Here is a 24,244-nt window from a genome sequence, read left to right as displayed (position 1 = left end):
GACCTCACTGCCACTGTCCAAGTTTGCTCGGCCCCGGCAGATGAACCTCAGGATTAAAGGGTGGGCTCAGTTCAGCGCACGCTGGGTCTCACCTAAAAAATCCACTGCGCAGGCTCGAAGGGTAATGACCTTTCCCAAATCTTCGTTCGTGAAGACTGGCCATGATGAAAAATTATAAAGCCCATTGACTGTATGCATACATAATTAATGTGATTGGAAAAGTCTGTAGTATTTAGTGTCAAACTTCAGCGTCTCAAAAGCGTCAAACATCAACGTTTCTACAAAATTTTTCAATAATGTAAAACTAAGTTCATTCAAGGATGATTTTATGACTTTTCAGAAAACTACAGGACAGGAATTAAGACGGAAAAACACATAGACACAGTATTACAGGTACAGAGGATTGGCAGATTTGCAGAAGCAAGCTTACCATGGCAATGCCTGTTTTTTCTCCAAGTACACTTGTAATAGGGTGAGTTCAAAGGATACTGAAACTAAAACCGTAACACCGTTGAAAGCTCAACAAAACTGATATTTATTACCAGGAGGTGGCCAACAAAACGAACAAACTTGAGAGAGAGAGAAAGAGGAAAATAAGCCTTCAGTATGACTCTCTAGTCACCCAGGTGTGGCTTATGAAGTTATCTTACCGACCCAGAATGCCTAAAATTCCCCAGAGCAGAAGCTGCATTCTCGGAGTCGGCAGGCTCACGAGATAGCGGGTGTTCCGCAAAAGGCAACGTTGTCCTTTGATGTGAAGCTTGCTCCATCCAGAATGAACTGTCTGCTTTTTATACAATTAACTGAGTGACGTCTACCTGGGCAGGTGTGGCCAGCACCGCCCAACTAGAGGCCCTCAGTCCCACCCCTTGGTTATGCAAGTGGGATCTCTTCTGCACATGCATGAGTAACTCGGGATTCCCCTTGAGCATGCATGTTATACCTCAGGAGTCTTTTCTAATTGAGTCTGGGGGTTTACTTCATCTTTCTCCTCTTCAGTTTCTCCTTCAAGTGTCCTTGGAAGGTGATGGGCCAATCATAAGACAGCAATTAAATATAATTTATACAAGAAGCTCTCTTCAAGGACGAAGTTCCTGTTTATCAGTGCTTGTTTTCTCATAACTTGACAGGAAAAAGATAAACTGACAGGTGGCTGAGCCAAACACAGACGAAAATTATTAACATCTAATTAAGCCCTGATACAACACTGCACAGAAGGTAACATTTTTTCTAAGTGTGTCTTGACTATCAAACCACTGAAAACTACTTGTAGTAGTAAGTCATTCTTCAAACTGTAGTTAATATGTGCCATTCCTTTTTACTGTGCTCCTGGTGGATAAATATGATATTTATCCATATATTTATAAATATGATAAATAGTGTCATGAATCTGTGGTTTGGGTCACTTAAAGAAACACCATCAAAGGTACTGGCAAAAAGCAGGGTTTAATATAAATTTGTGAAAGAGTGACTTAACTGAGTTTGACGTCAAGGTTCACTCTATTACTTACTACACAGTTGAAACATACATAGGAAAATAGAATCAGAATCAATTTAGAATGTTTTACACAGAGACCAGAGATGAACATTATCATTGTAATGAAATTTGAAGTTCTCCGGTTATTAAATTTTTCTCCTCTTGCATAAGAAATTGTGCCATCTTTTACTTCTTTAGAGTAGTACTGTCACACTGTAGCTTCTGCAATCTGTTTTTTGCTTTTATATACAGCTTCATAGAATCATAGTATAGAATGGATTAGAAGGGACCCTAAAGGTCATGTAGGTCCACCCCCTGCCACAGGCAGGGACACCTTCCACTAGCCCAGGTTGCTCCAAGCCCCGTCCAACCTGGCCTTGGACACTTCCAGGGATGGGGCAACCACAACTTCTCTGGGCAACCTGTGCCAGGGCCTCCCCACCCTCCCAGGGAAGAATTTCTTCCTAATATCTAGTTGGAAGCCATTCCTCCTTGTCCTATCACCACATGCCCTTGCCCCAAGTCCCTTTCCAGCTCTCTTGGGGCTCCTTTAGGCATGGGAGGGTGCTCAAAGGTCCCCACAGAGTCTTCTCCTCTCCAGTCTGAACAGCCCCAGCTCTCCCCACCTGTCTCCAGGCAGTGGTGCTCCAGCCCTGGGATCATCTCGGTGACCTCCTCTGGACTTGCTTCATCAGGGTCACATCCTTCCTGTGGGGGGGGCCCCAGAGCTGGATGCAGCTCTCCGGGTCTCTTGTGAGAGTGGAGTAGAGGGGCAGAATGCCCTCCCTCGACCTGCTGCCCACACTGCCTGGGATGTACCCCAGGACGTGGTTGGCTTCTGGGCTACAAACACACATTGCCGGGTCATATTGTGCTTCTTATTCTCCAGTATCTCCAAATCCTTCTTCTCAGGGCTGCTCTCACTCCATATTTTGGTAGAAAGCTGTATATTTACAGGAAATCAAAAATTTTAATGTTTTCTGTTACAAATCACAAACTCTAGTGTTTGCTAAAGTTGGTCGTTCTTTTGTTTTTCCCCTTTTACCTCCTAACAATTCAAGAACAAATTGTGAAAGACACAGTAAGAGTAAGGATTAAAGATTTCAGTTTTTCAGGTAATACAATTTTAACTGTGCCTTTGGGAAATAAGATGAAATGAAGTCTAAAGGTTATAAAAAAATTGTAAAAACAAAAGAGAATAAATTACTTGAGGCTAGTTGTGAAGAAAAAAGCAATAGTGAGAAACAAAAATGAAAGTGATGGAAAAGAATGGATGGGGAGAATACATCAACTTTTGTAAATCCTTTTGATTTTTTTTGGTGGCATCCATAAATTTAAGATTATCTACTTTGGGACATTCTGACGGCAAGTGTAGGGTTATATCTATTTAAGAAATGTGCAGTAAAAAATTTTCACAAATAATCTGAGAATACTGATAATTTTCTAAAAAGTCAAAATTACTAAAGAGAGAACTACAAATAACTTCTGTTATAGTGGAAAGATAACCTGTTAGGATTAGGGCTTACTTTATTTTTTTTTCAGTAAAGAAGGTCACTTATTTTGAGCTGTCCCTTGTAAAAGCATGGGGGAACTGATTTTTTCATTCTGTGCAGATTTGTGTGGTGTGGTCTCTTCAGTGTGCATGTTGGGACTGCAAGGATGAAAACTCACTCTTGATATACTCTACATAATTATACTTAAAGTAGTTCTCAGAAATGGAGTGAAAAGGGGAGCCTCGTGTGTCTCTGCCCTTCCTTAGTTTCTGCCATAGCACAGGGCCAGTGCAGCCTTTTTTCCGTTGCTACATTCTGCCAGCTTTCAGAAGAAACAGAGAGGAATCAGTTGAGAAATTGATTGAACTATAAATTTGTTTCGACTCTTCTCCAAAGTTTTGGAAAGTATAACTCTTCCAGCACAGCAGGGAAAGATACCTACATCCAGTGTTTGGGTATAGCCACAGAATAGTTGGGGTTGGATGTAGAGATGTCTTCTAAGAAACTGTGTGATTGAGGATTAAATAGAAACTGGTAAATTGTTTGCTGTTGCCATGTATTCCTGCAATCAGATGTCCATCATCCCTGTCATTTGGAAGTACAGCAAATATATTCCATTAAGCCTCAGCCCCCCTTTGCATTAGAATTTTTCTTCTCTTTTGGTAGAGAGCTGATGTGAAGACTTTAAATAGTTTTATTTGTAAAGACAGAAGTTATGGGAAGGCCAGGAGAACCTCTTTCTTGTAACCTGAACCTCAGAATTATGGAAACAATGAAATAGAAGCAGCAGATTAGGGTCATGAAGAGAATTAACAAATTTATAATTACAGGTGTGAGATTACACCTCAAATTGTGAGTTGTTACTTCATTTTAAATAATTGCGTCTGAGCAGAGCTAATTAGTTTTGTAGAATTAGTTTAGGACTATGGTAACATTTAAGTAGGGAGTCCGTTAACATTTCTTCTATAGAGTACTTTGTGTAGAATATCAGCTGTGACTTCTCCAATTAGTTCTGCTAAGACTATGTCATAATAAGTCAATTGGTTTCACTTTTTGTTCATGTAGTAATTCTTGGTGGCTTTGGGAGCTTAGTGATATTGATGCATCTTCCTGAATTCTAGGAATATTTTAACTTGTTTATGTGTTTAACTAGAAAGGTGGAAAACATATTGTAGTGTTAAAACAGCATTAAGATGTCATAGCCCTTCAGTATCTGACACACTGTGTTTTCTTCAGTGTAATTTTTTTCCCTTGATCACTGGGTTAACTGCATCACACACTCTTTCCTAATAATTCCATGCTGCTCCTGCCAGGATGTCGCACCGAGCTCTCAGAGCAAACATTTTGTAGCTTACTTTCTGAGGAAAATTTTAATGTGGAACTTAGATAAATTGACTTCATGAATAATGTATATCTAACTTCATCTATGGCATTTCATAGTGTCACAATCCACAATGACCACTCTTTGAAAGGGTTGCAGATACATTTGTTTTTACTGTGTACATGTGCCAGTGTTAGAAAAGATTGATTTGTGATAAAAACATCAAGCACACTGAAGATATTGTTTAATGCTTGTTAATGTGGTAATTGATACTTTTATGCCTCCTTTTCTCTGTTGTGGCTTCCAACGTGGTGGTAATGTCTCAAGTTGTGATAACAGTGGTACAAGTCTGCCCTAGGCCATCAGTAGAAGGCTTTTTTTGGTATTTAGCTGAGAAGCATTAAGGAAGGAGATTGGAAATACTTCAGTTACTTTTATTAGGATCTTTGTGCTCTGCAAAAGGCAAGGCAGTTACAAAAGACTTGCAAAGGAACTGAGTTTTCCCTTCTAACTCCATGCCCAGCTTAGGAAGTTCCTTGCCTGGGACATTGAGAAGTGAAGCGTAAACCAATCAAATTGGGAAGACAAGTGTGAGAGAGAACTTCAGTGTTTGTTTGATATGGGACCATGTGGTGGCTGCCACCTTGAAATGCAACTTCTATAGAGAACATAATACTTAGACCCACTGAGAAGAGCAGGAGTTGTAAGAGCCTGTTACGTGATTTTGGCAGTGCTGGGTTCTTCTCTCCTGTCTTTGCCAGTGGCAAGCAGAAGAGGTTACCTTGGAAACTCCAGCAGAGGTTTCTTCATTAATGAATGCTGATATGGAGAAAGTACTGCAGATAAATAAACCTGATGTAGGTTGCAGCCCTTGTTGTCAGATGTGATGCTTGAAAGAATCTGAAGCTGGCAACTTAAATTTTTTAAAACAAATTCTTGTCCTTTGGTTAATACTGTGGAGATTACAGGGTGGGGTTTTTTGCCTGAAAACGCTAAAAAAACCCCCAACAACCATTTTGGATGCAAGGTTGCAAAAAATACGCATAGCACATGCATTGACACAAGATAACATCTTGTGAGAACAGTGAAGGGTTGTAGACTCTGGCCATGCATATGGAAAAAGATGCAACAGATTTTCTTACTAATTTCAGATAATACACTCCTGCTCCCACTGAGTTATGGCAGTGTCAACACTGAATATTTAAGGTGGCCACACACTGGGCACATGTTTATTCTTGGCCTCTTATTGCTTGTGCCATTCCCATTCCCTACATAGATTTCTGTTTGCCTGCACTGGGCCAGGTTTTTTATATTTAAAGCAATAAAATTGTAATTAAGCTGATGGAATTGACTTAATTATTGTTTTGACATGTTTTGACATATTTTGAAGTGAGGCAAAAGGAGTAATTAACACAATGGGTAATTAATATGGAAGATGCTGCGTAAATTGTCATCATCATGGCCGGGCTTCACGAACGAAGATTTGGGAAGGGCTCTAGTTGGTTGCAAGCGCACTGGTGGCTAAAAAGGCCAATATGAGACAGGCACGTCCGGTTGCAAAAGGCACAGCAGAAAGACTCCTTAGGTGGTAAATTCTGCAGGGCACAATTCTTTCTGCATTGTCTTTTCCCCTCAAGAGTGATCCTGGGTGCGTTCTCAAAGGAAACAGCAGCGTTATAGATGGTGTGTCTCCAGGCCTCCCGATTGGAGGCCAGAGTAGACCAGTTATGGTGATCATTTAATATGGAAGATGCTGCATAAATTGTAATTGTTGTTTAAATACCAAGTAATTATATGTATCCAGAATTTTATTCACCTTTTTCCCCTAACTTGTTGGAACTCATGATATGTGATATTGACAAATACTTTTTCTGTCTAGGATACCCATATCCTCATCAAAAGGGATTTAAATTGTTTCAAGGTTACTTCTGTTTAAAAAAAAAACAAACAACTTTTTCAATTCCTATATTTTAGCAATGCTCATTAATAAAACCCATTAAATTTTCAGAGTGTGTTATAAAAGTGGGAGATAAGTGGATTACTTTGAAATGGCTGGAAGAAAAGCATATGATAGTCAAGCTTAGTTTTGATTTAGTTTTCTCCTATAGAGCGAGACTGAAGATGTTGTGAGATTAAATACCCTACTCTAAATTATATAACATGTTGCCATCCATGTAATTGTATGACAGGCTGGAAGTTCTTGAACATCTAAATTATATTTTTCCTTATTTGCCTCTTGCAGTGAATAATAATGGACTGCTTGGTTTTTTCCCAGATCACCTTTTTCATGCTGCTGTCTGCAGTGTGTGTCATGCTGAACTTGGCCGGCTCCATCCTCTCCTGCCAGAACGCTCAGCTGGTGAAGTCCCTGGAAGGCTGTCAGCTGGTGAGTAATGAAAAACAAGTCTCTTACAAAGGGCAAGGATTTTATTTTGCATTTGTTAGGGTTTTATGCACATATTCCTTTGACTTCCTGAACATTTAGTAGAGCAATCTACAGGTATTACAACAGGAAAAATCATTTTGAGAAAAGCTTGAGGGTTGAAGTGCTTTGTCACCTCAAAAAATAAGTTTTAGTATTAGAAATGCTTGCTTCTTAATGTCACGGTAACAATAGTGCTTCAGCAAATAGGTGGAATACAGGGCACATCAGAGCAATGCAGTGATTACCATTTGGTGTCAGCAGTATCAGGATTTCATCCAGTAGCTCCTTGTAGAGGCACTGTATTTCACAGATGCACTAATAGTAATGGTCTGATGTGTGTATGCTAATATTTTATTTGCCAACCTAAATTAATCTTTTTTTTTCAATTTCCAAAGTAAATGTATGATATTTTTATTAAATAAAATACATAATAATACAAATTATCATGATGTGGCATGCTATGGTCTAAGTTACTAAAAGTTACAGTTTACCTAGAGCCTTTATGTTTTGATCTCAGGAAAAAAAGTACATATATTTTGAACTCCAACGTATTTTATCATTCAAACTTACAAAGATGTCTACAGAAGTAAACTCATTACTGAAATCCTTGATGTAAAGTAAATAATAAAACAATTATACACCCCTCCAACTTCAGGAAACAAATGATGTTGAATTATAAGATTGATAAATGGATTGGAGAATGTTTATAAATGTGCACCAGTGCTATTTTTATTATAATCTGTTAGCAGACCAATCAATCTGTTTAAATCGTGTGAGTATGCACTCACAGGACTCATTAAAAATTAGAAAGACATACACATATGCACCCCAAGACGTTGATCTAAATGTTAAAGGAAAAAGACATTTTCCATTTAATGCCAACAGATGACTCCATGAAATGCTCGTGCACCTCTTGAGTCATTGTTTGATTCCTTTGTTCTGTTTGGACACAATATGTTTAGTAAAACTGAGTTCAAATAATACAAAATGTTTTAGGAAATATTTCAAAAGGCACGTGACACAGAACACCATTTGGGTGTAACCTGTCCCATGCCTTCCCCTTCTTTAGTCAGCTTGGAAGCTCGTGGTCCGTGTTGCTGTGGCTCCTCCTGTGTTAGGGCTGCATGTGCAGCTCCCTGAGCCAGGCGGGCCGGAGGAGCTTGGCTGCTCTGCTGGGAATTGTTCTAAGAATTCTGCTAAGAATGTTCTGCAGACATTTGCACAATGTCTGAGTTTTCCAGCTGTGGTTGGAGTAAAGGCTTTATAGCCTATGGAGAAATCAACTGGTGGAACCTGGAGCTCTGCTGTAAGATGTGTGCTGCGCATTGCAGAGTGATGGAAAAATAGTTTTTATTTTCAGGGGTTTGTTGGGGTTTTTTGGTGTCTTTTTTTTTCATTAAAAAAGAGTTGTCATAGGTATTTTTTTGTGGAAAACCTTTGAAGTGAGTTTTACAAATTTGTATTGAGATCCTTGCTTTGATATTAGGACTATTTAGAAGTACTTTGAGGGGCTACATTTGTATCAGAACTTCCTATGAAGACTTACCAAAAAAGCCTTGTATCTGTGTGGAAGAAGGAATAAATAGCCTCTTAAAATGAATGCTTTCCTGACTACGTAATGCAGCTATGTAACTGTATTTTGGGACCTACATGCTATAATTTTCAAACGCGGTATTTTGACCTGGAGTGTCACTGTGATGAATAGCTTAGTCTTGTGTCTAGACATCATGCTCTGCTGGTTGGTTTTCCACGTGCTTAAGCAGTGCCTCTTGCCACATCTCTCATGTAGGATTGTATCAAAGCCCTAAAGAGAAACAGGAAGAAACGCTGGGATTTCGGAAACATGTATTTACTTCTTCCTTGCTCAATAGCTCAAAGCCGGTGTACTTGGCTCATAAATTAAAAGGAAACAGTTGCATTTCATTTGTATTTCCCTGGCCTTTCCCTTCCTACTGCAGATGGAATGTGCAGATTTTCCTCTGGACTACTGAAACATTGATCTGGCTAAAGAAGATAAAACAAGGGTTCAAACTGTAGTTTCAATTTTCAGAGCATGCTGAGATGCTAACTGGCTTTGCCACAGTGTGTTATACTATGTAAGGGCAATTTAATTTCATTGTGACTGTTTATCATAACTGTATCAAAAAAAAATACAGTTTCTTCTGCCCAGACCTTATTTTTAGGTTTTCCTTATTTTTAGGTTTTCCTTTCTTAAAATCACATTTCAGTCACTTTGGGGACTTGCATGTAAATATTGCCATGTTGAAATGCTCATATATATGAAATTGTAGAGTTCTGTTCTCATAGCCCACCTGCTGAGAGGGATGCTCTGCAGTGAGCAGCACTGCTTTATGAGCAGGTGCAGGGTGTGACTCAGAAGTTGGTGATATGTTATGTCGAACATATCTCATTGCTTTATTACCTTTTATCACTTTAAAAATCCCAGTTTCTTAACAACTTGTTCTAAGTGTATATTTAATTTTAATGCCTTAGCTGGCTTACTTTAGTGTTGTAGGTCTGTGCATTCCCTCACTGTGTGACTGGATGTACATTATCAAATCTAAATCCTCTGGTTGCCTTCTAGGATACAAATGTACTGTACGGTGGTGCAGCTCTAGGAGTGAAAACTCAGCTTTTGCAGACATGTGCTTTGAGATGTAGTCAACATCCCATATAACTGCAACAGTAAATTTCCAAGCACAGTATAGTGAAACAGTCAAATTCAAAGTAAATTCTGTTTTAGTTGTGGTATTTCTGTCAAACTCATTCATGTTGATGTGTGGCTTTAAAAATGATAATAGTACCTACTGTATTGTGGAGTTTAAATTCAGCAGCATTTCACACATAGAGTAGTTATTTGAAGAAAAAGAACAGGGCACAATGGTCTTATTTTGCTTTAAACACTGGGGATTTATTGTACATTCCATAATGTATATTTTTGTGTGAATATGAGAAATGTGTTCACCATATGTTAGCATTTTGAATGTGTAATTTGTGAAGTTAGTGTTTGTGCTCTTTATCCTGCAGCTTAGCAACATACAACACTGAGGAACAAAAAAATGCCAGTAGCTTTAATGGCTTATTAAGAGAAATTAATTGGAATTTTTTCCCTGTGATTAGCTGCATATCCTGCAGCCATAACCTCAAGATACTGATTTAAGTCCCTGATAGTAGGATGTGTACAGAGCAGTTATACACTCAAACTGTTCATTACTGTGTGTATCAGAAACACTCCTGTGTGGGAATTTCTTTTTCAAATAATTGATCTCTAAAATTTGTGCTTAACATATATGGCTAGAGCAATTAATATATTTTAATTTATATTCTATTACTGCACAAGATAGAATATGTTTTATTTCTTCGTCTTGTAAGTCACTTATTTGTTTAAAAAAAAAGCTGTAGTTTTAATCAAATATGCAGCTGGTTATTACTCAGAAAAGTAGTGATAGAGTTAAGCTCTGTATAAAAAGTTTGCTTATAATTTTTTTTTGTTTGTACAGCTGAAATTGGCCAGTGGTTATAGTAACATATAAAGGAAGACTCTTTTTTCCCTCAATTATCTGTAACTGGAATAGACAAAGCAAGGAAAAGCAGACCAAAGGCAAGTTTGCGTAGAGGTGAATGGCACTGCCCAGGTGCAGAGATTTCTTTGTGTTCCATTTTGTGTTGTACCTGCATTCAGGTCTGTGCATATTGAAAACCAATTTTTAGAATTCCAGGAAAAAAATATACTTTTTTTGTTCTTATTTGTATGTCAGTTTTTAATCTTGATATTTCCCTACCATGCAACTTTATTCCTTACTGGATTTTCCAATTCTTTCTCTTTGCATAAGTTACTCTAATTCACTGAAGTTCCTTCCCATAAGCCCACCAGTGAGGCTTTCTTGTACTTCACTGCCTTGTTATCAACTTTGGAATTTTTATATTTTATTTTGAAATTTTCCTTCCTTTTATGTTCCCTATAAAAAGCCCTAAACTAAGAAAAAGTAAAATCTATTACTACCTTTACTAGAAGACTTGACTTAATAGGGAAATGGTAGAATGTGACATAACACTCTTAATTGCTCCCTACCTTAACCTGTTGGTGAAGTGTGTGCACACTCAGAGTCATTTCTTCTTTGTAAGGCACCTCTAATACCTTGACAGAATTTGATGAATGTGTGTGTACGTATTTGTAATGAATCTAGAGCGTCCTTTCGTTTTTTTGATCCTCTGCTACATAGAAGTCAGATTGTAATGAGTTTTATCGCTTTAGAAGTAACAGTACTGTTTTTTGGCAAGACAGAATAAACTTAAAAGACAGTTTATGCATATAGGTAGCTCAGGCTGATGTTTGAAATCTTAACCATGGGTTGGATGAGAGTGTACTTTGCAACTGTCATAAATATGAAAGTACCCAAACTCTACTATGATTATTGACTGTGCTCACTAGCATGAATAAGACTCACAGTGTGGAACTCAAATATACGCAGGATGATAGGGGTTTGGGCAGGGGATGAAGTGAATCATGCTTTATTCTTGAGCCCTGCCAACCAAATAGAGATTTAAACACAGACAGCTTTGGAGGCACTGCTGATGTAATTGTGTCTGAGGTTGGCAAACACCAGCCCAGCAGCTGGAACAAGTATTCCCGACTCCTCCCTTGTTCCAGTGCAGCTTTACTGTTAGTGCTGCTGTCTCTGTTTATGAAGCCACATAGTGAATGGCATTTGAGGTCTGATCTGGACTAAAAATAAATTACTTCTTCCCCCTCCTCCCTAGAAGAAAAAAAAAACAAACAACCCCATATTAATTTTGACCCTGTTTAGGGCACAGAATAGCTGTATGAACTCTTGATCCTACCTGTGCAAGTGTGAGACAGCAGTGGGGCAGGGATGAGCATCATGGAGCAGGGATGAGCATCGTGGAGCACGGGGGCTCAGAAGTGCTCTCAGGGGCTGTGTTGTTGAGGTCACATATGCAATGACACGTTCAGCCTCTTGTCCTGCTCCCCGTTATAAAAACACAACTCACAAAGATGTCACTTCAGGAACATTGGAAGGAAAAAGTGCGTGATAGGGCAAGTTAAAACCTCCAAAAATAGTATGCTTCCAGTCTGGTTGTGAATCTTAAGTGGTTTTGAATATGCTGTGATTCTTAAGATTGTCCCTGTGTTTTGCAGGAACTTTCACTTAAACAATTAGCTTTTAAGTAATTTTAAGAATTAAATTAAAAGGAGAGTTACTGGGCAGTGCAAAGTTATGGCACAGCTTTCTGAATGAATTGAGAATGTCTCATAAATGGGGAATCTTGACTGAGCCTTTTTAGCCTTATTTCTGTGACACCTGTTCATTACGTGTGATAAAAGTAGACCTAAGATCTGTATTTCATATTAGAAGTGTCAAGTACATACCACCATGAGTCAGTGACTGTCCTTCATTGAGCAGGGACAGCATGAATCAGAATAGATGATCTTGCAATAGAAAACTTTGCCCATATTCCTCATTATAAAAACTTTTTTGCAGCTGAAGCCTGTATTGATTTGCTCTGTGTGTGGTGTAGCCTTCTGGCCCCTGAATGTGGCCTGGCTGTAAACTCAAAATCTAAGTGTCAAACTTCATCAGTAGCATTTATCTGACAGCAGAACCATTTCAGGAGAGGTTTGGGAGCAAGACCTCCCCACTGACATTTACTGGTTTGACTTGAGGAGCTGAGGTCATGTGATCGTAAACCATGTACTTGGGTTTTCTCCAGATGCCTCACTTTTTAAAAGAAAGTATTAAAAGATTACAGGAGTTGAAGATAAAACCCCAGTCTGAAATTGTTAAAGCAGCTTTGTGAATTAAATTGTATGTTAATTGGAAATAAACCCCACAACTATCATAGAGGTGCACAGTGTATTTTTTCTTTATTTCTTTTGCAGTGTCTGTGGCATAGGGTATGACCGGTTTCTGTGAGCTGCCATAGACAATGATTTCCAGTGCTGCCTTTGAGAATATGGGAAATGGTGTCATCTACATACCTAGGTTTTTTTAAAAGCCTTTTACAAATTGTACTGGGTAGAGGGCAATCTGGAGTCTCAGGCATTGAAGTCCTCTGAGACAGCATCCTGCTGTGAGCATGCCTTCCTCCTAGTACATGGCAAACGGTCATCTGCACCTCATCTGCAAAACTTTATTGTGTTTTTCAATTGACTCTTATTTTTGCTCTTCCATGTGTCCTGGTGACCAGCATGTAAGGAGAGAGTATTAGATAAGCCTGATAGGGGTGGCATTAAAACTACATATAATTAAATACATAACTTTTAAGATCATAGGAACAATTTAAACATTTATAGAGGTCTTAAACAGTAAGTACTTACTGCTCTGCTTAAGCAGTAAGTAAATACTCTGTTGAAATGATTGTAGGTATCTGGCTATGCAAGGTAATTCTACAAGGAATGCTGCTACCCGTCTTTGTTCAGGAAAATGGCAACATCCTAGGGAGAATTTGAATTTAAAATAGTAAACACGTATTTGCATTATGAAATTTTTTTGTGGATTTGTATCTGTAAATCTTAAATTTTTTTAATGTAAAAGAGTGATTCAGATCTCCTACCACCCAGCCACTGTGCTTCTGTCTTTACTTTGAGAAATAAAGAACTGATTAGTGACTCCTTCATATGTTTTCTGACCTCTTTCTGTTATTTTTTGGTTTTCCCCATTGGGTATGATTTTATGTTTATTCAGTTGAGTTACTCTGGTTTCAACTGCCGTTGGAAAGCAAATTTTTTTCAAAATGAGTCATGCAAGGTAGCACTCTTTGCTATTGTGTCCTCTTTCTGTATTTTACCTTGTTTTATACCTTATATTAACTAACGGAAAATATTCTGCTCCAAGATTTCTGCATAGATATTTTTATTTTGCATTTATTAGTCATCACTGTCACTGTAAATGTAAATACACGATTTGGGACGTGTGTTTCCCTTGATTTATACTTTTTCTGACCTTTTTTTTTTTCTCCACAGATTAAATTCGACAGTGACGGTGTCTGTGTTTGCTGTGAAATGCAGCACCAAACATCAGGGTGCAGTAACTTGGGAGAAACCCTGAAGCTGAACCCTCTGCAGGAGTGTAACGCAGTAAGGCTGACCCTAAAGGTGAGGCCCAAAGGAGAGGATAACAGTGTATTGCAGTTTTAACTCAGCAAGGCAGAAGTGTCTGATGGAAGAAGTAGCAGTTGGTGTTCTCTGTGTTCATCCACTTTTACATGCAAAAAAAGTACCTTTATCCAGCAGAATGTAGTGCTTCTATGCGTGAACCATTTTACACACAATATCTGCATTTGTGTGGGTAACTCTCTTGTTAGAGATTATTTAAGAAACAGAAGTTAGAATGGGTTAGGACTGATGCTGGAAGGGGCAAGAACAGGGATCTGTCATGTTGCTGTTCAAGGAAGGTAGGATCAGAGGTGGTGGTGTTTATTCATGTTGTGGTAGACTAAAGAAACAAATCACTGCAGAATGATGAGCTATTTCATGCTGTACTGCTAACTCAGAAGTAGATTACAAAAGGACATTACTTTGGGAGAGGATAGTAAGTGTTATTTCTGGATAATGCTGGAAACATGCTTATAGACTGCTTTGCAATATTATAAGAAGTTTAAATCTTGCATTTTGTGTTACACCTACCCAGATAAAAAATTGAGAGCAAATATTAAGAATACTGTAAGTGTGCATTAAAGTTCAGTGTAACTGCCCACATCATTGTTTTGCTTTGTTGACACCAAACATGGTGTTGTTTTGAAAATTAGTAAGGATTCAGTGAAAGAACTGGTCAGAAAAAGGAACCCCAGCCTAAGAAGCAGATACTGATTCATTCTAGGTTTAATTTAGTGATGAACAGAACTATTCTGCATCTGGGACTCTCAATTCAAAGTATGTATTTTAATAAAATTAACAGAAAATACTGGAGTAAAGTAGAGAAATTCAATGTGAGAAGGATCTTAGGGAGGTAGTTTATAGGGTGGGGCCTGAAAAAGCTAAGTTATATTGATATTTGAAGATACAGTTTAAATTTCAGAATAGGTAGAAATCTTGTAAGAGGTATGCAATAAATACCTAAATGTTCTTTAGCTTTGTTAAGAAAAAGAAAAAAGCTACCACCGAGTAATAGGATCAGGTAGAAGTTAAAGTGGTTTTTTTATGGGCCCAAAATTAAGGAAGAACTCAGCTTCAGGTTTTAATGAGGATGATAAAGGAGACAGAGCAAGAACCTACTGGGTAGCAGGAATTTACTAAGTGGAAAAGAAGCATAACTTGACACAGCTGGTCAAAACCTAATAATAAAGTGCTGCTCAGGATGCTAAATTCAGGGCTGTGTTCTGTCGTGCAGTCTCAGTGAAATGTGTTACGAGAAGGTAACTTCTCAGAAGGACATTCCTCAAAATATGACAGATGCAGAAACATGAACCTGTCATGCAGGAAAAGCTGACTGGCTAATTCCATAAAAATAAAGATTGAGGGAGCATATGGTTGCTTCCTGTAAATATGTCAGTAACTTAAACTTTAATGAGAGAGAAAACAACTATTTACCTTTGAGGACATTGTCAACATATGAAGTGAGTAAAAGTGACATATGCTGAAAATCAGGATAAGGTTTCTAACCAATACAGCAATTAGAATACAAACAGAAAATGTAACGTCTTTTACAGTGTAACTCAGTCATTTATAAAGGGAATTGCCATATCTGCTTATGCTAGAAGAGAATGGATTTAAACACAGGAGTTCCCATGAACATCGCCTGAGTTCAGTTTTAATTACGTTTAGAAGTTTTCATCTAAGAGTAGTTAGGAAATAACTTTTTCAGAAAGTTTCTTGCATCTTTTTTCAGTTTTAATTCTAGATTTGCTTTCTGTTTGTCTTAGTGAGCTCTCTATAGCTGTCTGTAAATTTAAGTACAGCATTCTACGAAGCCCATACGAAAGAAAGTTACAGCTCATAAGGTAAACAGCTGAGAGTGATACGGCTCACCCTCTTTAATTGCAATTAACAACTGCAATGTGATTTTAGGGGAACAGATGTTTAGTACCAAAAGCTCAATTGTGTTCATTGTTTGGGGAGCCAGAGGGAGAGAAAATCTAGAGAACCAGAGTTAAGATTATACCCCTTTCTGTATAACATTATGTAGGTTTCATGTTCCTTCTCTTTATTAAGAGTGAGGTAAAAAGCTCACATTTCCATTAAGCCATCTCTGTTTTTTAGTGGGAGCAGCTGTGGAGCTGCATTGTGAACAGAACAATTGTGCACATATCACCTGTCTGATCTTGTTCCCAGGCAGCCAAACAGGACAAGGAAAAACAACAGTGGATACTGATCTTGTGTTTGTTAAATTGTGCTGGGATCATGCCTTGCATGATATTGAGTAGGGGCTTTTATAGTTGCTTTGAAAAATCTCTAAATTTTTTTGTTGTTGTTGTTTCTGCTCTGAACCATCTCTTCATGCTCCTTTGTAAATCAATCCTTCTTCCTTCTTCCTTTCAAACCCTGAATAAGTTACTGAAACCAATATCTATAGTCACAAATATATACATATGAGTATACATATATACATAGATATGAGTACTGATTGCAAATGCTGACTGATCTATGAGATGAGTGCTAATTTCTGTGATTGTTTGAGTAGTGGAATTTCAGCACAAAATTGTATGTTACAGTAAAATGGACAAAAACACTCTGCCATTTCACTGCTGTAAAGGTTGGGGACTCAACCCATTTCAAGGATGGTGAATTGGTGGGGTTGGGGTTTTATTTAGAAGGTATCATACTTGTAGTCTGGTCTGCACACCTCCAGTACCAATAGCACAGTTACATGATGTGCTGAACTCCCCAGATCTGCAGGCACCAAAGTGTGACCCATCTGCCCTGGTTTGTGATGGAGAGACTTTCTGGTTACTGGTTTTCACTAGAAGGTGCATTTGCTACACAGTTTCCTGCAATTAAGTGGTCCTAAACTGCCCCTGAAAATAAGATTCCTTGCTTTCCTCTGGATACTCAGGGTCAATGATCTGTGCTGCTGAAGAATGTCGATGTCTCAGTATCTGGATTTTTTACAATAACCAGACTTCTAGAACAGTTCTATCCTGTGTTAGGAAGTTACTTGATTTATTTCAAGCCAAATGAAAGCAAAAGCAAGTCCTACATATTTACAAAATTAGTTAAAAAGGTTTATTAAGAGTCAGATATACAGAAATGAAGTGATGGCTCAGATGGGATGGCTTTCATTAACATCAACGTAATCTGTTTTTCCACAGTAAATGTCTTCTTGGTTTATGGATGAAATTTTAAGAAACTGAGTTTTTATTGTAAAGTTAATTGAAGTGTGAAGACTGAATTTTTCTGACAGCTTTCATCTGTGTCATGGTTTGAGAGCCCCAAAATCTAATTCTCGAGTCCAAGCCCCCCTCTCACATCTCAGCCCAGTGTGAGATGGGTTTTCCAGACAACACACAAGACTCAAAATGGGGGGAAAGGATTATATTACAATGACTGTACTCTGTACAAATGAATATTATAACACATTACACACACAATCTCAACTATCTCTACCATGATAAAACAGTATTTACAATGGATCAAATCTCTTCTCTCTCCACATAAAAGTCGAGGAGGGAAGAAGGAAGAGATCCTTTCTACTTTCAGAGCAGCAGTGTCTCTAGGGCAGCAGGCTCTCTTCTTTCATGCAGCAGCTGTAGCTGGATCTCTGCCAGTACACACGAGGGGGTTATCCAAGCCCCTCTTGGCCCTTTGACTCCAAGCGAGGGTCTTCTCTTCCGTGGGCTGGGTTTACCAGGACAAAGGTTGCTTCACCACGTCATATCAACGAATATACAGGAGCCTTTGTGACGGTCCTTATCCTCAGGGGATTCAAATTCTCTTACAGAGCTTCTGTGCTCTGTCTCAAGGCAGCGGGGGGGGGGGGGGAAGCCCTCCTCTGCATTCCTTTGGTCGTCCCGGTCCAGCTCCGGGATGCCTTGAGCTTCTCCGCTCCTTTCTTTTCGGTGCTGTAGCACTCTAAGACTCTTCTCAAGTAAGAGTCCATCATCCTCCTCCTCTCTAGGAGGTCTCAGAGGGGTTTGGGGAGTTTGTTTCAGTTCTTACCCAAACTCTCTCTCTCTCTCTGTAGAGTTTAGTTCTCTCTCTGCTGCTGGCTCTCTCTCTCAGACAGCTCTGTGTCTTCCTTGGCTGCATGCTGTCTCTGCTGCTTCTCTCTTTATCTCTTGGCTCTCTGCCACTGTCCTCTGTATGCTGCTGCCTCTGCCGCTGCTCTGGTGGAGGAGAAAAACTTCCAGCTTCTCAGCTACAGATACTTAGTCCAGTCTAACACTGTTCCAAGTCCCCGTAGCCCCCCAGCTGGGGGCTGGGGGTGCTCAGCCCCCAGTGGGGCTGGGGGCCCCTTCTCGTGGCCTCAGAACATGGCCACCTCTCCAACAACAACTACAACTACCCTTCTTTTCCGGTCTGGTGATATGTTTGTATTTTGCAGAAGCACTCTTGGTTCAACCCCAAGGGTAACCACCCCCTGGGGGTTTACCATTTTATAACTTTAGGGAGAAAACTATTTTTCCCCTCACCACAATCTGTGACAATTATTTCTTCTTTCTAAACTCAGAGTATTCTGAACTTGTTAAAGACATACATGCAATATTTTGAGAGGGTGAAGTTAGGTATTTGGAAGTTTCAATTATTTTGTAATGTACTATTGCTGTCTAATACATGCATGTAAGAGGAGAATGTTATGCTGCTTTGGTTTAGTAATGATCCAACCGAGTCTTTTCAATTACTTTTAACAGCTTACTCAGTCCAGAATACCTGCAGACATTTGCTATTTAAATAATTGCTTTCTCCTTCACTTAAAGTGCATCTTTAGAATGGTTTTGTGACTACAGAAGCAAAGAGAAAAGCTGATTCACTCCTCTCTGTTCAGCATAAGTATTTGGCTTGGAGCTGCTGAAATTCAAGTACAATATAAATATTAAATGCCTTTTCCAGGTTACTGATTCTATTTGTTAGTTGTAAGCTAGGCATCATTATTAGAGATTTATGTTCCTCACAGTTCTTGAAGTCTTCTGTGTGAATCTTCCCTTTCTTCTCCTTTGAATCCAAGTGAATTGTTACTGAGTTTGTTGGTAACCAATCCCACTCATATATATAATTTTTTTTCATTCGGAGCATGCTTTCACTTGCACAGCAGAGAAGGATGACTCCTAACATGTTCCTTAGAGTTACGAGAACAGACTTTCCTCAGATTTGCTATATGACCAAATGCAATATTTTAATTTTGCTGAATGACTTGCCTGAAAGACTTCATAATCTACTTAAACTTGGATAAAGCTCAGTGTAGAATGAGTAATTTCCTGTCAGATTTTTAAATGCTGGATTTGTTTCCCATTGCTTTACAGGTAGCTGAAAATACTCCCTACACTCAAGTGTATTTCTCACACTAGATACCATCAGAAATAGAGAGCTTCACAGTGGGCTTTGCAGTCTGAAGAGTTGCACTACTTTTCCTTCCTCCAAAGTTTTGTTCCTTGCTTGGGTGACAAGTGCACATGGTTGTAAACCTATTCCGTGGCTGAAAAGCTGCCTCTGTGAATGACTGGAATCTGTTTATTACATCCTTGTTATTTTGTGGAACCTTAGTCTTTCAGGAGTCTCCAACTCTCGCGTCTCCAATACTAAATTTATTGCAGACACCTGAGTTCAAAGACATACAAACTCTCATGCAGGCAGAGCAAACCTTTTTGAGTTTACTTTTCTTAAGTAGCAGCTATGCACTGCTCCCTTAAAAATATAGTAAATATTTTAGATGCAGGTGAAATAAGGAATTATATTATACTTTCATACCTGAAATCTATCTTCTGAAGTGTTGTCCATGTCTCCTTTTACAGTTCAATGTGCGTTTGAGACCTATATGGTTCAGAATTGATTCTTGAGTCTTCTCTGTAGTAGAACAGCTATTTTTTCCGGTGTTTTTCAGACGTATCCAATGAGAACAACTGAAGTTATAATTTGAGTTAAAGGATTGTTGTCCTTGAATTCATGAATAAAAGAGGTACAGTGACACTAATTTCATGGATGAAAAAGCTTTACTGCTCATTATGTCTTCTCAGGATACAGTAGTATGAGAAACGAAGCACCATAATTGAAGTCAATCAAGGAGAAAAGAAATCATCTCACAGAATTGCAGAAGTGAAGCTGGTTTTATCCATTGATTGGTGTGGATGTTTAGATCCATGTGTTCAGGGCTACTGATTACACAGTGTTCTTTTTACACATCAGTGAGCTTATTTTGCTCCTTTTATTGTATATTGACTGAGGTGTCAAAAGTGCAAAGAACTTAAGAACCTTAAAGATTACAAACCTTTTATTTCCACAGGAAAATAATCTATTGAGCCAGCAAAATATGAGTGTGTTGTAAAGGGAGTTGCCAGTTCAATACTGTTGCACAGACTGGAGCTCATAAGTAATGGATTTGTGCTATGTAACTTTTTTTTTTTTTGGTAATATGAACCTAAGGAACACATTTCAGAAAACATAATAAATAATTTAAATGTTGTAAGTAAATGTGGAGACAGAGGAGTAAGTGGGGACAAAAGGCAGTTATATGTACTTTATCTCCTTCTAGAGCAAAATAGGTTTAAAAACAGTTTCTGAATTCTCTGTAAGCAGCACAGCTGGTTAATTTTCTGTATAATACTTGACAGAGTGAATATTTTGTGGTAATAGTGGTTCATCTGTGTGGTAGGGTCAGTATTGAATGTCAGATTCCCTGGTTTGATGTTCATGCCTGTAACTTAATTGACAGTACAGTTCATTGCTATGATATGAAGAAGCAAGGGAGTGATTAAATATTTACCAGTATCTTTATTTGAGTTGTGAATATGTCCAGAGATTCCTGTTTTAGTTTGGCTTACTTGATGCTTCTGAAAGGCACCTGATTTTAGAGAGAATTCAGTTCTAAGTTTGTTTTCTAAGATGAAGGAACTCTGTGGGTATGGCCCACCATTAGAGCCAATTGATTGTATTCCAGTTTTGATTTATATTTTTTGTGACAGGAAGCTCAAATTAGGTCTTGAAGGGCAAAATTTCAGAGGGGTGAACACACTTACAGTGGGTGTTCTTTGGTTATAAAGGACCCAGCTCTGCCACTGCTCCCATCATGAATGGAGGACTCATGCCATTGTCATTTTTCATTTTAGATTCTATCTCATTCCAGAGATTTTTTTTGCTTCTATCAGGTAATTGCATGTGCTAACAGCTGTTTTAAATTGCTTTGTTAAATGATTGTTTCTGCAGTTGAGTTATCAAAGTGACAAATCAATCAGCAATTTTTTAACTTATTCCAGTTTAATACCATCTGACTGCCTTATCAGCCAGCAGTTTGATGGAAAACAAAGAAAATCAGTGTTAAGGAGAAATTGCTTTTTAACTATATTACAATATGGTTTTTTTCATATGATGTTCTTACCTAATTATATCCTAAAATTACATTTTTTTAATATGAAATAGTAAAAAAAGTATTTCAATTAAACATTGAGATTTTCAAATATACTCAGGTTTTGTATTACAGCTCCTATTATATTGTATTCTGTAGGCTTTTGGGCTGCACATTTAGAGAACATAGATTTTTTTATATATTTATATATTATTTTAATTCTGCTAATAAGGAAGAACTTTAAGGTGCAGTAGCAAAGAAATAGTGTCCAAAAAATAATACTGAAAACAGCTTAAATCAGGAAAAGAAAAAGAAAAACTAGATGTTCTCTCCTGAAGTTATGGGTGGACATATGAATGAATGATAGTGTGAAGAAGATTTGAGAATCACAAGTATCCTCTGGAACCACAGCATAAGTCAAAGGTGTCTGTTACTATGGAGGGAAAACATAATGACACAGTTAATTAGTAACTGTTTAACTGTAATAGGAATGGAATACTACAACCATGAAATCTTGATTTTTCACATATCAGTATTAAATTTTAATTCAGCTTTTGAGGTTTACTGAGAGACCTACTTGGGAAAATAACTGGCCACAGAGAAACAGCTCCCAGTGCTGTCTGCCTCCAGTGGGTATGTGTCTGGATGGATCTAGGCATGCTTCCAGACAATTCTGACAGCTGCTTCCACTCTGGAGGGGATTTGTGTCCTCTGCAGTTAGAGTTGAGGTGTATCAAGAAGATTGTATACGTAACCTGTAGAAGAATAATTCTGCCTAGTACCTTATACCTATCAGAGCATTAGTTATCATATAAACATGCTGAAGAATCCGATTTTTGTTTTAAAAATACAAAAGTACCCAGAAAATTCCATGTAAGAGAAGATTGGTTCAGCCAGTTCTCAGGAGCAAAGAATCATATTTCATACCATTACAGATTCATGTGTTGTATTTTCTGATTAGTGTTGTTGCAGATGTCAATCAAAAATCTGTCACTAAATCTCCTTGATTTTGTGTTTAGTATAGATTTCCTGCTCCTTTAGACACCTATAAATGTAACTGTCTGTGGCCAGGTGCTGTGGAAAATTAAGATTGTCCCTGTTGTGGTTACTGCTTTTTCGGAGAGATTTCCTAAAGGACATGGTGTCCATTTGTCACTGTGTTTCAGCTGCAATCTGTGGAAGCACCTCCACTGCCCCTCTGGTAGTGTTTGGCCATGGAGGGCTTTAGATCTTAAAAGCCTGTTCCTGCTCATTTTTTATCTATAGTTGAATAAGTGGGTGTCATGAATTACCTAATTATTTTTTCTCCAGGGCACAGGAAGTAAATTCCTTGAAAATGGTAAAATGCCTGAGGTTGAATAATGTTTGCAGGGTGTGGGAGGGAGTGGGGAACAGAGGAGAAGGGATTGGTTGTGTGTTGATTCTTGTTTGAGTTGAAACAGATGTTAGGAAAAGAAGCCAAAACAAATAAAGAAGTACTATTGCTTTAAGAAATACCTAGTGATGGTAAGGGTACCACAGTCATTGCTCAGTTGTTACATTTTTGGCTGATAGATGTCTGCTCCCTATGAATCTTTGAGATACATAAAATTCTGCATCAATGCATTTGAAACATCCTAGTTGTATCTTCATCTTCCAAAAGGTTGCATTGGGAACAATAACTTGTATGCTTCGTGTGAAAAGGGAGTGTGTCGAGAGAGGCTGTTCCTGTGGACAGTGATCCCTGCCCTGCATCGAACAATGATGCTGAACAGCAAACAGGGAGCAGTGACCCGAGGGAAAAGTCCCAAACCACAAAGGAGTTGTGATCATTATGAGTGTCCAGCCTGGGACACTATTGCACCTCAGGGTGCTTGCAGAGTCTTACTTTGTGTCTTGTTTCACGACAGTTAGCAGGGAATAAAAATTAAAGCAGTCTGTTTGACACTGTCAGGAGAGGTTTTCTGGGATTACTGGTAATGAAAAATAACTGAAAATGAAAACATTACTTGGTTTTACTCTGTGCTTTGCAGTACGTGAGGAAGTAATTATGGGGGGACATTTTGTCCTTTTTCTATCCACATAGAATGAAATGGATTAGGTTTATTCCTTATTTTTTATAAATGAAAGATAAGTGTAATTGAAAATGAGCCTTGCTTTTAGCTTTTCTCTGATAAAAACAGTTGGTTTTTTATGATGTTGCTTCTGTTCTTACCTAGTAGCAGGATGAAGAGGGTAGTATTTCCGTAGGAAAGGATCTGGGGTTATGTTGGACAAAAGATGAATCACTGATGTGCTGTTGCAGAAAACCTCGTTCACCACTGCAGGATGTGTAAGGGTGAGTGTAGCTTTTAAGGCACTCGAAATAATCCTTATGCTACAGTCAGCGTTTGCAAGGCCTTCAGTTGTGCCCAGTTTAGGATTCTGCATTTGAGGAAGAATGTGGACTAAGATGAGGTGAACCAAATGAAATTAATGAAAACAATCAGAGCCCTAGGAAGGTGATTTCACTTGAGGATTGGAGGAAATGAGGTTAATAGGTAATGAAGTAAAAGTGGAAAAGACTTAAAGAACTATAATAGAGTTTAGAGGTATAAAAGTCTGCTGTGTAATAGCCTGCTCTCAAAAGCTAGAGAAGAAAAGGAACAATGATTTTCAGCTGTGAGATGGACATAAGGAGGACACGGATGGTAAAGATAATCATAGGAATAGTGGGATGAAGCTGTGGGATCTTTAGGAACAGATCAAAGAAACATCTGTCATGAGTGTTAGAGGCACAGTTGAGTCTGTCCCAAAGCATGTAAAGTTTTATGAGGGTCTTGGAGACACTTCAGATCCTAAATTGGAGCTTTGATGTAGATTTTATTATTTGGCATAAATGGTATTAAGTTATGCACTCAGATTAGCTAAATCTTTTGGATCTAAATGACTGTATTAAGCAATGAATGAAGTTTCTTACTGCCAGGAAATAGTCCTATTTCTACCCTAGATCTTGTCTCTGCCTTGGTGTTCTTTCTGTAGGTCTGCATATGAACATATGAACGTGTAGGGTCTCTTTGTGCCATGGTTAACTAACTGAATCTCTAGGGATCACTT

General features: G+C 38.4%; 1 protein-coding gene across 3 annotated transcripts in view; it reads left to right on the top strand.

The window, feature by feature from the left end:
* Positions 1 to 24,244, top strand: part of FAM189A1 (family with sequence similarity 189 member A1) — a 111,493-nt gene that overhangs the window by 58,370 nt on the left and 28,879 nt on the right. For all 3 annotated transcript variants that reach the window (XM_017835919.1, XM_017835921.1, XM_017835920.1), the window contains 2 exons: positions 6,567 to 6,677; positions 13,702 to 13,833. In XM_017835919.1, the coding sequence (XP_017691408.1) occupies positions 6,567 to 6,677; positions 13,702 to 13,833 (243 nt within the window). The remainder of the gene's footprint in view (positions 1 to 6,566; positions 6,678 to 13,701; positions 13,834 to 24,244) is intronic.

Source organism: Lepidothrix coronata, unplaced genomic scaffold (genome assembly GCF_001604755.1).
Source record: "Lepidothrix coronata isolate B3197 unplaced genomic scaffold, Lepidothrix_coronata-1.0 Scaffold266, whole genome shotgun sequence".
In the NCBI taxonomy this organism is placed as follows: Eukaryota; Metazoa; Chordata; class Aves; order Passeriformes; family Pipridae; genus Lepidothrix; species Lepidothrix coronata.
Note: the sequence above shows the minus strand (reverse complement) of the source record. Positions and strands in the feature narration are given on the sequence as shown.